The 14,081-nt window shown below is 61.9% G+C and overlaps 3 protein-coding genes across 3 annotated transcripts; 1 reads left to right on the top strand and 2 right to left on the bottom strand.

The window, feature by feature from the left end:
* Window positions 1–720: 720 nt before the first annotated feature.
* VTJ83DRAFT_2933 (uncharacterized protein) lies at window positions 721–3,733 on the bottom strand (the record flags this gene model as incomplete). Its single annotated transcript, XM_071009258.1, has 5 exons — window positions 721–732; window positions 804–1,879; window positions 1,950–3,268; window positions 3,399–3,509; window positions 3,654–3,733. The coding sequence occupies 5 exons, from the start codon at window positions 3,731–3,733 to the stop codon at window positions 721–723; spliced, it is 2,598 nt and encodes an 865-aa protein (XP_070866814.1).
* A 3,526-nt stretch (window positions 3,734–7,259) lies between these two features.
* On the top strand, window positions 7,260–8,256 carry VTJ83DRAFT_2934 (uncharacterized protein; the record flags this gene model as incomplete). The annotated part of the gene is made up of 2 exons (XM_071009259.1): window positions 7,260–7,805; window positions 7,972–8,256. 2 exons carry the CDS (start codon window positions 7,260–7,262, stop codon window positions 8,254–8,256), a joined length of 831 nt encoding a protein of 276 aa, XP_070866815.1.
* Window positions 8,257–9,538: 1,282 nt separating this feature from the next.
* VTJ83DRAFT_2935 (uncharacterized protein) lies at window positions 9,539–13,853 on the bottom strand (the record flags this gene model as incomplete). Its single annotated transcript, XM_071009260.1, has 8 exons — window positions 9,539–9,781; window positions 9,842–12,302; window positions 12,387–12,604; window positions 12,741–12,979; window positions 13,044–13,344; window positions 13,412–13,538; window positions 13,663–13,712; window positions 13,824–13,853. The coding sequence occupies 8 exons, from the start codon at window positions 13,851–13,853 to the stop codon at window positions 9,539–9,541; spliced, it is 3,669 nt and encodes a 1,222-aa protein (XP_070866816.1).
* Between the last annotated feature and the right edge of the window lie 228 nt (window positions 13,854–14,081).

Consider the following 14,081-nt stretch of genomic DNA (forward strand, 5'->3'; position numbering starts at 1 on the left):
ATACCTAGGTGCTCGAGCATTCAGCTCAAGGTAGGTTCATCGCAAATGAGAAGAAACAAGGGCGTTGATAACTAACATATAGTATCTCCGGTAATCATCTAGCAAGCAGGAGAAACTGCCAGCTGCGAGTCGCTAGAGGGACAAAGGGGAGACGAAACAAGTGTCTTCTTGTTCAAAGCCATCTATCTATCTACGTATGAATGTATGTATATGTATGCATGTGTATGTAGAACCCGGAGTCTTGCACAAAGCCACCATGTGACTTACGCCGCTCGGGTCGCGAGGAACATGACCTCGAACGATGGGGGGTTTGTTGTATCTCGGTCATGGTCAACAAGACAGATGCCATGCCTACCCTACACCCAAAAAGCTCTAATCTTACCATAACCATCTAAATAATACGATCAAAAAAAAAAAAAACATATCTGTGATGCACGCTCCTTGCGATGCCGAGTAAAGCGCAAAAGGCTAAAAAAAAACAATCCATTCAGACAATCCGCCCCCAAGGGTTGTTATTCTCTCTTCTTTCCTTTCCAACATGATGCCCGCGCATACGTATTGCGCACATTCCACGCCCTCACCAGCCCATGATCGCTTGGTCCACAGATTGCCTCTACGTCGCTCCGGCAGGAGGGAAGCGCTAGAAAACAAACACAGACTCGATCGGTTGGGTGGGCCGGCCCGTCGGCCAGTCGCTTGGCTAGGTCGGCTTGGTTCGGTTTACATGACCACCTGTATCACGCACGTGCGCGCATGTCCGTTAGTCAACTATCGCAACCAGACACAAGAGAGAAGAAACTCACGCAATCATTTTCGTTCTTGCCCTGCGGAATCCCCATCTCCTCGAACGTCGCAGGCCCCTGACCCATCGTCTTTCCGTCCGGATGAGCGAGGTTCGCCGGCTGCGGCGGACGGTTGGCCGACCCCGGCCCTCCGGCGCTGCCAGGCGGCTTGCCCGCAGGCCCGGGTCCTGGGCTCGGCCTCTGCTGCGGCTGCTGCGGCGGTTGCGCCGATGCCGGCCTTCCCGGCGGCCCTCCGGGTCCTCCGGGTCCTCCGGGTCCTCCCGGGCCGCCTGGGCCTCCCGGTCCTCCTCCCGGCCTCGGCTGCTGACCCGGTTGCGGCGATGGCCTCACGTTCATGTTGGGCGACGAAGGCAGGCCGGGACCGGGACCGCCGTACGGGTTGGCAGGATACCCGCCGGGACCGCCGGGTCCGCCGGGACCGCCGCGGCCGTACCCAGGTCCGGGCTGCGGAGTGCCAGGCGACGGGAACGGCGGGCTGTGCGGCTGCGGCGGCAGGTTCGGGTTCTGCTTCTGCAGCTTGTTGCGGCCATCGGGCGACATGGGACCGCCAGGGCCGCCAGGACCGCCGGGACCACCCGGACCACCCGGACCACCCGGACCGCCCGGACCGCCAGGGCCGTAGCGAGGCCCGGGGCCTTGCTGGGATTGCCATTGTCCGCCCGATCCAGGACCGGGGCTCGGCTGGCGATAGCCAGGTCCCGGCATGCCGGGCTGGCTGGACACGGGACGGCCGCGGCCATCGCCGGGAGGCGGTCCGCCCGACGAAAGCGGGCGGATGCCAAAGGCCGAGCCGGGACGGTCCGAGACGGGACCAGGACCGAGGCGAGGGCCGGGATTGAGATAGGGACCGCCGCCGCGACCGGCGGGGCCAGGGCCGGGGCCGGGGCGCACGTCGTTTTCGGGGTACGGGGCGGCGGAGCGGGGACGGACGTTGAGCGGAGGCGGCTGGGCTTGGTCCTCGACGGGATACGGGGCGGCGGAGTGGGGGCGTGCTGCGGGCGGGAGGTTGGCGCCGTCGAGGTTGACGGTGAAGGCGGGCGGGCGGGGGGTGGGGTCGGGGAACTGGACCGCGGGGACTTTTCCTGGGAGCGTTAGCTGGCGTGGACCACGTTGGAAGAGAGACCCCCCCCCCAAAAAAAAACGTACCGTTAGGATCCGTCTCGGTCACCGTCGGCATGACGCCGGCCGGCTTGTTGAACCGATCTGGCCTCTTGCCCCGCATCGACCCGTGCTGGCTCTTAATCCTCGTCAAGGTGGTCGTTTCGTGATCGGCCTTGGTCAGCGTCTTGGACTGGCTGAGCGACTCGAGGCGGTCCCTCGCGTCGTTGTTCCCGTGTTCGGCGGCGAGCTCGTACCAGCGCCTCGCCTCGTGGACGTCCTTGGCGACGTGGATGCCGATCTCGTGGTAGTAGCCCATGGCAAACTCTCCGGTGGCCAGCCCCGCCACGGCCGCCTCCATGGCGTACTTGAAGGCCAGCTGCTCGTTCTTGGGGAACAGGTCGTCGTAGCCAAACAGGAACCAGCGGCTCACGCCGAGCGAGGCCTCGGGCTGGCCCTGGCGGGCGGCGAGGCCGTAGTAGTGCAGCGAGTAGGCCGGGTTGAAGTCGCAGCCGAGCTGGCTGAGCTCGTAGGCCTGGCCCATCTTGAGCTGGGCCTTGGCGAAGCTCAGGTAGGCCGCCTTTTCGATGTACTGGCGGGCGACGGGCAGGTCGTAGGGCAGGATGTGCTCGGGCACCGTGATGTCGGGGAGCTCGCGGGCGATGAGCATGCCGTAGACGTAGGCGCCCTGCGGGGCGTCCTCGTCGGCCGTGTCGGCGGCGTGCTGGATCAGCTGCAGGGCCTGCAGGAAGTCGCGCTGGTGGCCGTGCTGGCCCATGAGGTGCATCATGCCGAGGCGGTAGCTCGAGGCCGAGTCGCCCGTGTCGGCGCCCTTGGTGTAGTGCTTGACGGCGTTGGCGATGTCGTTGGAGTTTTCGTAGAGCATGCCCAAGCGGTACTCGGCGCGGCCGTAGCCCATGTCGGCGGCCTTCTTGTAGAGGGAGTAGGCCTCGCGCTTGTTCTCGCGGAAGCCGAACTTGCCGAACTCGAGCCACTTGCCCTTCATAAAGGTGGCCTCGGGGTGGTCCTGCTGGGCGAGGTAGTCGATGATGTTGACGGCGTCGGTGCGCAGCTCGTGCTCCGTCTTGGGGGTGGGGGGTCGGTCCTTGAGGTCCTTGCCCTCGCGCTTCCATTCCCGGGCCTGGGCGTCCTGCGAGATCTCGACCCAGATGAGCACGTCGCGGGCCCAGGTCACCTGCATCGACACATTGTTGGAGTGGAGCACGAGGTTGCGCGCCTGCCAGAGGATCTGCTCCTTTTCTTCGTCGCTCGGCGGTATGTTTTCCCCTTTTACCTTGGGGAAGGGCGAAAACGAAGGGACGTCCATGGCGTTGGACTCGGCGCCGCGGGTCTGGAAGGCTTGGAAGCTGTCGGCAGAGAAGGAAGAGAGAGAGAGAGAAAAAAACGACGTCAGCTCGGGGGGGGAGGGGGGAATGCGTCGCGCGTAGGACGGGGAAAGGGGAGGGTCCCAATCACGGGGAATGCAATCCGACTTACGACCGGTCGTCTTTCTCAGCAGCAGGCCTGCCGTTGGGATCGGTGTTGCGAGCTTGCGTCTCGAGGCGCTGAATGTCTTCTTGCATGTTCTGGGGCACCTCGGGCATTACCCTGCAGGCAGACCCAACGGGGCCCGGCGCGTCAGCCCTCTACGCTCCACCAGGGGTGCGGCGCCAGCCGACCAGCGTAGCCAGCTAGCCAGCCTCGTTTGCCGTCTCCAGGCGGACCCTCGTTTCGGCAGGCCGTCTCACTCACCTCTGAGGAGCCGGGGCGATGACCTCGGGCATGTAGTAGTCATCCTGACCACCGGGGATGAAAGTGGCGCCAAACGACATGATGGGTGAATCGTCGTCGGGGTGCAGACGCGGGCCTGCATGGAATTAAGCGGCCAACGAGCAGCGGGCGGTCAGTCAGCAAGCTTAGCACCGCGGTTGAGCAGCCAGGGGAAGGGGGAAAAATGGAGCCGAGGGGGACCAAGAAAAAAGGAAAGTAATAAAAAAAAAAAAACAACCACCAAAAATATGATGGCTAATGCAGTGCAGGCAAAGAAAGCCCCGCAGCGGGAGAGAGAGAGAGAGAGAGTGTGTGTGTGTGTGTGTATGTCTGTGTGCCTGTCTGTCGTTTTCTGCCTCGTTCCTTTTTCCTTCGATTTCCCCAATCCCCCCGCTTCCCGCCGGTTGGCGCGTCTCGCCGAGGGGTCGCCGAGGGGAAATGCAGCAGCAGCGGCAGCAGGCAGATGGCGAGGGGGCCAGAGCCAAGCCCAGGATTCGAGAGGGAGACGGGACGCAGGGAGAGAGATGGAATGAGGGGCGCGGCGCCAAGAACGGGAGACGAGGCCGTGTCTTTCTTGTGGCTATCCACCAAACCGCCCCCCGTCCGGTCCAGGCCGCCGGTGGAGCCGGTATGATTTGACGGTTTGCAGCGTAAGATGAGAAGTCGCTGAGCCGAATTGCCAACGGCAGGGCAGATGGCGGCGCGTTGTGCTGACGACAGACGGAGGCAATGTGCACGCACGGCAGGGCGAAGCAGGGAATAGGTCTTGTACGCCGAGCTGGCCAAAGTCAGGTTGTGCAGGCGTGGTGAGGTGTGGTGTGGTGTGGTGTGGTGTGGTGGGGCGTGAGTTGGAGTTGAGATGACGGGGACCGGGAGTTGCAGTTGAAGAGTGGAGAGTAGATGAGGAGGACAGAGAATCACTATAGTAACTAACGTAGTGGAGAGCGGCAAGTGGAGAGAGGGGACTCAATGAAAGGGAACAGAGAGAGCCGAGAGATGAAAGGAGACGAGAGAGAGCGTTGTTTGGTTCTTGTTGTTGTTGGTTGGAGGCGGATCCGATGACCTCGGGAAAACAACGGATTTTCTGTCCAGGTTCCAATGGTTGGGGCTGCTTCCTGCCTTTCCTGTCCTTGATTGCCGTGGCTCTGAGGGAAAGACCCAGAGACGGGAGAGCCAACAGGTCCTGGTGGAAGCAGCGAAAAAAAATAAAAATAAAAAACCCTTATTACTGTGTACGGCCACGGCTCTGCTTCTTGAGAAGCTCTGAGCTGCTCCCACTGTACATAGTACGCTAACTACCCGCCGCACTGCACACTGGAACTGCACTGCACAACTGGACCGCACCGCCCGGTGTGCCCCTCCTTGGCGCCATGCATCCATGCATCTCGTCCTGTCGAACTGCTCCCCCGCTCTGGTCTGCTGGTCGGGTCCGGTCTGCCTCGTCTCCAGGACATGGTCCAGGTTTCCAGTGCTTGACGCTGTTCCATTCTCTCCCCTGAACCCCAGCGACGCGACCACCTGGGCACCCGAGGTTGCTGCCAGCGTCTGTAATGTGCGAGGCTGCATTCCCGAAATAGAACCACACATCATCCATGAATGTTCCAATCTCCAACAGGCAAGCATCCAAACCAACAGAATCCCAAAAGAACAAACCACGGAAAACGAAATGAAACTGCTTCCAGACGTACCTATCCAGGCATCCTCCCCGGAAGGATCCGACACGACAAGCGAGGGACCTTGTGTCTTGCCGTTGCGCAGCCCGGCCGACCGAGGCGGCTGCTGCTGCTGCAGCGGATCAAAGGGACGATAAGCGTTGATGGATGTCATCGTTGACGCGGCACGGGGCGACGATGGGTGGATTAGGGTGGCATCGAGCGCAATGCAGCCTATGCGGCAGTAGCAGTGTTTGGGTTCCTCAGGGGGTTCGCAGGACGCATCCTGTTTCAAGTCGTTCCGCTGATTAAGTTGCAGCCGGATACAATCCTAAAGGGAATTTTGGAGAGAGGGAGGCTAGAGAGAAAGTTGAAGAGAAAGTCAAGGAGAGGCCTCGAATGACCGGACATGGGCTGAAAGCCATCTTGTTATTTTTTTTGTTCTTTCTAAAAGAAGTCGGTTTCCATGGGGCACAGAGGTGATACCTAGATAAGTACCAACATAGGCTGTGCTGTGTGTGCGTGTATGTTGCTTTAGAGGAGGGGACAATGAGGCCCCAAGAGAGATGGATTCGAGAGGGCGGCTTGAGAATGGCATCCTGATGGATTGGGAAACGGGACACCAACCGCTGGCCGTCGATACCCAACCTCCTCTCAGCCTCATCCGATGACCCGGCTCGGATGGCTTGTAGGGGCAGCCCACGCCAACGTTCCGTGGACATGGATGCCCCTCGTCTCGCCGGGCACGACGCATCGCCTGCTCAACTCGGCCCATGGAACCAGAGCGGCGGGCTGTTGCTACGTAGACCGTGGAGCTCCGAGCTCCATGTCGACAAGAGAAGCCGGACCGTCGTCGCGGGACAGGAACACAAGGGAACAAACAGGTGGGCGCAGCAGGTTGTAGGAGGGGGTAGACCTGGTCTGGCAACAAGCCTCTCCGCGCAGCATGCCGATCCTGTCATCGCAGCTGGTCGTTCCTGGGAGAGCATGGCGGCGGGGCGCCCCAAAAGATGCAGACGCGGGAGCGTGGAACGTACGTAGTAAGGGATGAGGCGGTGGCTGAGGTTGCGGAAGTCGACGGACCACCCACCAGGGAAACCGGGGGGAGCTCTGGATCCGGGCTGTGCCCCGCTGGCGTGAACGCAGGCCGATGCCATGGACGTACTGCGTACGAAAGCGGAGCAGCACTGCGTGTGTTCACTACTGCGTACTGCGTATGTACACAGGGGAAACTCTGCCCGTGCCGTGGCGCTGCAAACCCCAAGAGGAGACACGAGGTGGTTGGACTTGGAAGATGCAAATTGCCTGTTTGGGCATATCCGGTGGTGGTGTATACTCTAGCAGGTACAATAGTTACACAGTACATGGTTGGAGCTCATCCAACGGCCTGGTCCCTCAGACCAAAGAGAGAGATGGAGCACGATGGCCCGTTCCAAGGAGACAGGACAGGACCCGCCGCCAAGGCCTCACGGCGTTATACTGTGTACTGTGTACACAGTACTATACACAGTAAGGATTGCATGTTCGCTCTTGGCCAAGACCCCGCTGTCAACCCCCACCGCAACCCCAACCCTGGAACCCGGGAAGACGTCAGCCTTTCAGCCTGGTTGCATGTCGGCCGCAACCCGGGGCCCTGGGCTGTCATGCTTCTACGCCAACGTCAACAACAACAACAGCATCATCCATCCATCCGCCCTTCCGAACCACAACCACAAGAACAACAACAACGACAAAAAAAACCCCCAATTAGGTCCTCCTCCACCATCGAGGTCTGCATCGTCTCGTCTCCCGGCCGAACCATTCACCCAACCAACCCAACCAACCAAGCCAAACCAAACCAACCGGTTCATTCGCCCACTTGCTCGGCCCAGCCCGACGACCATCCATTCTTCTTCCTCCCATCCGCCCGCGGATTCCTGACAAGCCCCCCCTCAACATGGCCGACCGCGAGCTCGCCACCCTCCTGGCCCGCCTCAAATCCTCCTCCGCCGCCCTGCCCTACCCAGAAACCACCGCCCTCCTCTCGCGCGCCAAGCTCCTCCTCCTCCAGCTCAACGCCCTGACCCCGTCCCCGACCTCCCCGCCGGCCCTTCTCGCCCTCGCCCGCGACATCTACGAGCAGGGCGCCCTCGCCTCCATCCGCAACCGCGACGCCCCCGGCTTCACCCGCTACGTCGCCCAGCTGCGCCCCTTTTACGAGCTGCAGCGGCACGGAGGCGGCGGCGGCCGGGACGACGGCGAGAGGAACAAGATCACGGGCCTGTACCTGCTCCTGCTGCTCACGCAGGGCCTGTACGGCGAGTTCCACAGCGAGCTCGAGGCGCTGGCCGGCGAGGGCGGGCTCGACGAGGTCGAGGGGGATCGGTACCTGGGGTACCCCATCCGGCTGGAGCGGTGGCTGATGGAGGGGAGCTACGATCGCGTGTGGAAGGCCATGAAGCGCGGCGAGGTGCCGTGCGAGGAGTTTGGCGTCTTTTCCGAGGTGAGCTCTTTTTTTTTTTTTTCTTGGTCTTGCTCTTGCTTTCCTGCCGCTCTCCCATTTCCTTTTTTTTTCTTTTTTTTTTTTTTTTTTGTATGGATGGATGGATAGATGAATGGATGGATAGATGAATGGATGAACGGCTGACTTGACACAAAACGACACGCAGATCCTCACCTCCCAGATCCGCTCCGAGATCGCCTCGTCGTCGGAGCGCGCCTACCCGTCCCTCCCGCTCGCTTCCACAAAGTCGCTCCTCTTCCTCGACTCCGAGGGCGCCGTCGTCGAGTTCGCCCGCACCCGCGGCTGGGCCGTCCGCGACGGCACCATCTACTTCCCCGACGCCGCGGGGGCCTCGGCCGCCGGCGAGACGGCCGACAAGGAGAAGGAGCTGAGCCTCATGGTGGTTGAGAACACGCTGGGGTACGCGAGGCAGCTCGAGACCATTGTCTAAGGAGGGAGAAGACGAAGGAGAAGACGAAGGAGAAGGAGGAGGAGGAGGAGGAGGAAAAGAAGAAGAAGAATGGGCCTTCGCGAGGTGGTACGCAGCTAGCTAGCGGTTCCCTTTGACCTACCCTATCTCCAGAGGAAGAAGAAGACGACGAAGAAGAAGAAGACGAACAAGATGCCCCCTCGCCAAACATTCTCCCTCCTTGCTTTGTCAAGGACGAAGGCGTGAAGCGAGGCGAGATGGCGTTGCCATGGGCTCGCTTGGGTCTTGGGAAAAGCCGCCCACGTGCCGGATCGAGGGATCGGCCGCGTGGTCTGGCCGGGGTGATTCGACACATACGGAACGCAGACGGAACGCAGAGGGGCGGGCGAGCGAGAGTGCGAGCGAGAGAGCGAGCGAGCGGTCACCGTCCTGCAGGGATGGAGAGATTCATGATCGTGAGGAGATGATCAGCATCATCATGATCATGATGTTTGTACGAACCGGGCCCCGGGCATCATGCCGTCGGGCGTCGGGCGTCGGGCGTCGTCGCCCTGAAATAGACTTGATCATAATCCTCCTGGCCGAGCGCGCGGAGCTTCCATCGCAAGAGACCGGCCATCCTTGGCCCGAGGAAGCCAAGCCGTACTATACGTGATGGGGATGGGGGATGGGGGATGGGGAGGGGGAATGGAACGCGACGCACGACACGACAGACAACCCTGCCAACAAAAACGCTGTACATGTGAGCGATGCCGTTTGGTGTATTTTCCTCCCTGTTTTTCCCTCTCCTTTTTTTTTTTTTTTTTTTTTTTTTTTTTTTTGGTCATCACGACATCAACTCATGGGCCTTTTTTCCCATCATCCATCCATCCCACCCCATAGAGCCACTCATACCCATTGCGCCCCTTATGTACACAACAACAATGACAAATGCTAAACAGCAACGCCCGCCGCATTCCCACTATGTCATGAGCGAGGTGGCCAGCCTACCCTGGAAAGAAGCCTGCGTAGAAGAAACCGATAAGGTGCCGGGAGAAGAAGAACCATGATGGAATTCAGTCAACTGTTACCTCGCCTCGCTCCAAACGTCTTTTACTACAGCCTCGAATTCATCACCCCCTTCTCCCTTGTCCCACCACCACTACCACCACGCTCCATCATCCCTCCTCATCCCCCATCCACCTTCTCCCCTACAACTACAGCACAGCCACAACCATGACACTACGTGCTACTAACCATCTCTCCCCTCCCTTCCTCCCAAGCCTCAAGCCCACTCTCTCCCTCCCCGCTGGACAAAACCCGCTCATGCAAAGAGCTTCAACCCGCTGCCGTGCTTGCCCACCTCGCACACCTCGCACACGACGCACACGGTGCCCTTGTACTTGGTGTGGTACTTTGCGCCGTCAAAGGCGCACTCCTCGTACGCGGTGCCGCTGTAGATGGGCGTGTGGCTGGCCGCGCACACCTCAAACTCGGCGAACTGGTCAAACTCGATCTCGACCGCGTCGTTGGGGTTGCGCTCGCACTGCGCCTTGGTCTTGCGGGCCTGTTGGGTTGGTTAGTCTTGTTTCCCATCTTGCAAAGGAAAAAAAAAAAAAACACGTACAGTCTCTAGGATCTTGCTCGCTCCGCCGTTGGCCAATATCCTGTTGGCGAAGCTGAGGGCCGAGTTGTAGTTTTTGGCACGCATGGCCAGGTTCATGGCGTTGAGCAGGGCCAGCTGGCGGTGGGGCACCTCGATCTTGGGGATGGTAAAGTAGGCCGACAGCTCGAGGCTGCGCTTGAGCAGCTTGGGATCGCGGTTGACGGCGTCGGGGGCGCCGAGGGCCCGGCGCGCCAGCTCGATCGACATGGCGACGGCGTACTCGCTGGCCGAGGCGATGAGCTTCTTGGCCTCGGCGACCTCGGCCTCGCTGCCGACGGCGTTGACGAGCACGGCGTGCAGGATGCCCTTGAACACCTTGAGGCCGTCCTCGAGCTTGTTGGCCTTCATGCAGTCGTAGCCGCGCTGCAGGTCGTGGCCGGCCAGGTGCTCGAGGTCGCGGGGGATGATGGGGAGCACCTTGCGCGGGTCCGACTCCTCGACGGTGCGGCGGACGTAGTTGAGGAGGGGCGGCAGGCCGGCCGACGCGGGCAGGTACGTCTTGCTGGCCTGGTAGACCTCGAGGAAGCGCGGCTTGAGCGGGGCAAAGCTGACGGCGCCGACCTGGCGGTTGAGCAGCTGCATGGCCGTCTCGAAGGAGCCGCCGGCGACGTGGTCGACGGCGAGCGGCGAGTTGCGCGCCCACAGGTCCGCCTCGCTGATGGCGGCGCCGCCCTCGGCGCTCTCGACGTTGACAAAGTCCTCCTCGACCTCGGCGACGATGTCCTCGCCCATGTCCCAGCCGGCGGCGTCTTCCTCCTCGGAGGCCTCGCCGAGGGCGTCGCGCTTGGCGGCAGCGCCGGCGCCATCCTGGTCGGCCTCGCCGTTGGCGGCGGCGGCGGCGGCTGCGGGGTCGTCTTCTAATGACAGGCCCTCCATCTGGCCGAGAAGGACCTTCTCGAAGACGGACTGCGAGGTGGCCTTGGTCGGCCAGTTGGCCTGGAAGGTGGGCACCACGGGCTTGGGGGGCGCGAGGGGCTCGCCGAAGGAGGGGAGGTTGAGCTGGTCTTCTTGGAGGCCGGCGGCCTCGAGGATGGCCTGGCACTCGTCGTCGAGGCCGTGGGCCTTGGCGGTCATGTAGGCCAGGGGGTACAGGTCGATCTCCTTGAACATTTGGATCCTGTCCTCGACGTCGCCCAGGTACAGGGCGTTTTGGAAGCGCGAGGTGAAGTCGCCGCGGTGCTCGGCGATCTTGGCCATCCTCGACAGCTTGGTGCCGTCGCCCGTGGTGAGGTAGAGGAACGAGAGCTTGTCAAAGTGCTTGAGCTTCTGGTAGCACATCTCGACGATGGCGTGGTTGCCGTGGGCGAGGGCCTCGGCGCTCAGGCGGGTCCAGAGCTTGGGGCGGTCGAGCTGCTTGGCCACCTCGAGGGCCACGTCGAGGTTGCCGCACTCGATGGCCAGCTCGAAGCGGGTCGCCGGGTCCTGGACGAACTGCAGGGCGATCTCGGGGTAGCCCTTCTTTTGCAGGTAGGCGATGATGGACTGGCCGACCAGGCTCGACGTCTGGATGATGTGCAGCATCTCCTCGTAGTTGCGCTTGACGAGGGCCAGCTTGAAGCGGTACTCGGTGGGGTCGATCTGGAGGATGCGCGGCTTGGCGGCGCGGTCCAGGCAGTAGACGTTGCGGCCCTTGACGCGGACCAGGTAGACGGTCTGGTCGAGGGTGCGGACGATGCCGTTGTCGCCGTTGAGCAGCGTGTACTTGACGTGGTTCAGGGTCGAGTAGAGCAGCACGCCGGCGTCGTCCCAGGTGGCGCTCTTGATGCGGATGGTCTCGTGCAGGGTGCTGACCTGCTCGAGCGCCTTGGTGACGATGGTGACGTTGTGCTTGCTGAGCAGCGCCGCGTAGAGGCCGTCGTTGGACCAGACCACGTACTTGACGCCGTTGACGGCCAGCTCGGCCGTCGTCTTCTTTTGCTGGATGTCGTAGAGGTGGACGGCGGTCGGCGTGATGATGAGCAGGTTGCCGGTGCCGCCAAAGTAGATGTCGGTGGTGCCGTGGGGCGGCTTGAACGACCGCGTCGTGTTGTTGCTCAGGTCCTTGATGTCGACCGTCTGGGCGGACGTGTTGAGGACGGCGAAGCGGTTGCGGGCGACGAAGATGGCCGAGTTGCCCTGGCCGCGCTTCGACTCGGACGGCTCGACGGCGCCCGCGCCGTCGCGCGGCAGGCTGACCAGCTCGTAGGTGCCGCCGTCGGCGGGGGACGTGACCAGGACGGAGCGCTCGGCGGGGTTGTACGAGAGGGTGCGCGGGGGCACCCAGGGGCTGCCGAGCTTCTTGAGGGACAGGAGCGTGGGCGACTCGACGTTCTTTTGGAAGTCGTACGACTTGACGCACTTGTCCTTGGTGATGTAGAAGAGGTTGTTCTGGTACGCGGCGGCGGCGGGTCTCTCACGCTCCAGCTTGAACACCATGACGCCGCTGTTCACGAGGGTCGGTCGGTTAGTAGGGGTTTTGCACATGCATCGATCTCGCCGACGGGGCGGGTGGGTGTGGGCTGCTCACTTGTCGTGGCCGGCGGCGAAGAGGTTGATCTCGGGGTGGGCCGCGATGACCCAGAAGCGGTCGTTCTCGCGCTTGAAGGTGTGGACGGCGGTGCGCTTGTTCAGGTCCCAGACGCGAATGGTCTTGTCCTCGCCGGCCGACAGGATCAGGTCCTGATGGGGGTGGAACAAGCAGCCGCTCGCGTTCTGGAAATGCCCGCGGCAGGTATCAACCTCCCACTGGAGACGGTTGTTAGCAACCCGAATGCAGCAGCAGAGCAGAGCAGAGCAGAAGCAAAGGGATGGATGGCGTAGGGGTGGGGGGGGGGGGGAGACGCCGGCCCCCTCCAAAAAGAAAGAGAAAAAAAAAACGTACGGCCTTGGTCTCGCTCATGCGCCACAGCTTGATCAGGCGGTCGTCGCCGGCCGAGACGATGAGCGGCATGGTGGGGTGGAAGGCGACCCAGTTGACGCCGCGATCGTGGCCCTCGAGGACGAACTTGACAACGGCGTCGGTGTTGCCAAACATGTCGGTCTGGTTGGCGTCGCGGCGGGACATTTGGTCCTCGAAGGACATGGAGGTCGGGGCCGAGTGCTTCTTGCGCAGGCCGGAAACTGGAGAGCAGCAGCCAGTCAGCAGGATGCGAGGAAACAAGACAGGATGATGGGGCCGACGTACTGTCCCACACGCGCACCGTCTGGTCGAGCGAGGCCGAAACGACCAGGTCCTCCTTGGGGTGGAACTGGGCGCACATGGCGTAGTGGTTGTGGCCCGTCATGGTGCACAGCAGGGAGCGGTTCTGCCAGTTCCATATCCGGATGGTCTGGTCGTCGCTGGCGCTGACGATCCACGGCAGCTCGTGGTGGAAGAAGACGGTGCGAACGTAGTCCAGGTGGCCGTTGAGCGTAAAGAGGCAGCGGCGGGTCTGGTAGGACCAGACCTTGATCTTGTAGTCGTCACCGCCCGACACGAACAGAGGCTGGGAGCGGAGACGTCAGCAAGGGGTTTCCTCCTCTTGTCGGCGAGGGTGCGTTGCCCAAGCTCACCTGGGTCTTGTGGAAGTCGATACCGCGGACGGGGCCGTCGTGCTCCTCGAAGCGATCAATGAGGGTGCCCATGCGGTAGTCCCAGAGCTGGATGGTGGACGAGTGGAGGGAGACGAGGATCCATGGTCTGGAAAGCTCGTCAGTTCGGAACAAACGAACAGCGCGGCGACGCGGGGGTCGCGAGGTCGGGAGAGAGATTGCGAGAGAGGTCGCGAGAGAGATCGGGAGGAAGATCGGGAGGGTGAACGAACCGTTTCGGGTGGAAGGCGATGCCCTTTGCGCGCGACGACTTGGACTCGAACTGCACGAGAACCAAGGGTCAGCCAGGAGGTTCCAGGGTCAGGTATTGGGCAGGATCATTGCCAGGAGCACGACACGAAAGCGGTGGACGACAAGGCGACGCGGTCGGTACCTTTGTGAGCATTCCCGAAGAGGAATTCATCTTGGCTGAAGGGACCCGAGCCGTCGTCGGCTCCGGGAGAGGTGTTCAACCGTGGGATGGGGAGGAGGAAGATCGGGGTCGGGGTCGTCAGGAGGAGGGTTGGCGGCCCGCCAGGAGTCGGTGGTGGTGATAGGTGGCAGCAGCCCGGGGGGGGGGGGGGGATTAGGTGGTTAGGCCGGAAGCGTGGTGGAGGAGACAATAGGTCCGACAAAGACAGGTCGGGAAGTG

Source organism: Remersonia thermophila, chromosome 3 (assembly GCF_042764415.1).
Source record: "Remersonia thermophila strain ATCC 22073 chromosome 3, whole genome shotgun sequence".
Taxonomy (NCBI): Eukaryota; Fungi; Ascomycota; class Sordariomycetes; order Sordariales; family Chaetomiaceae; genus Remersonia; species Remersonia thermophila.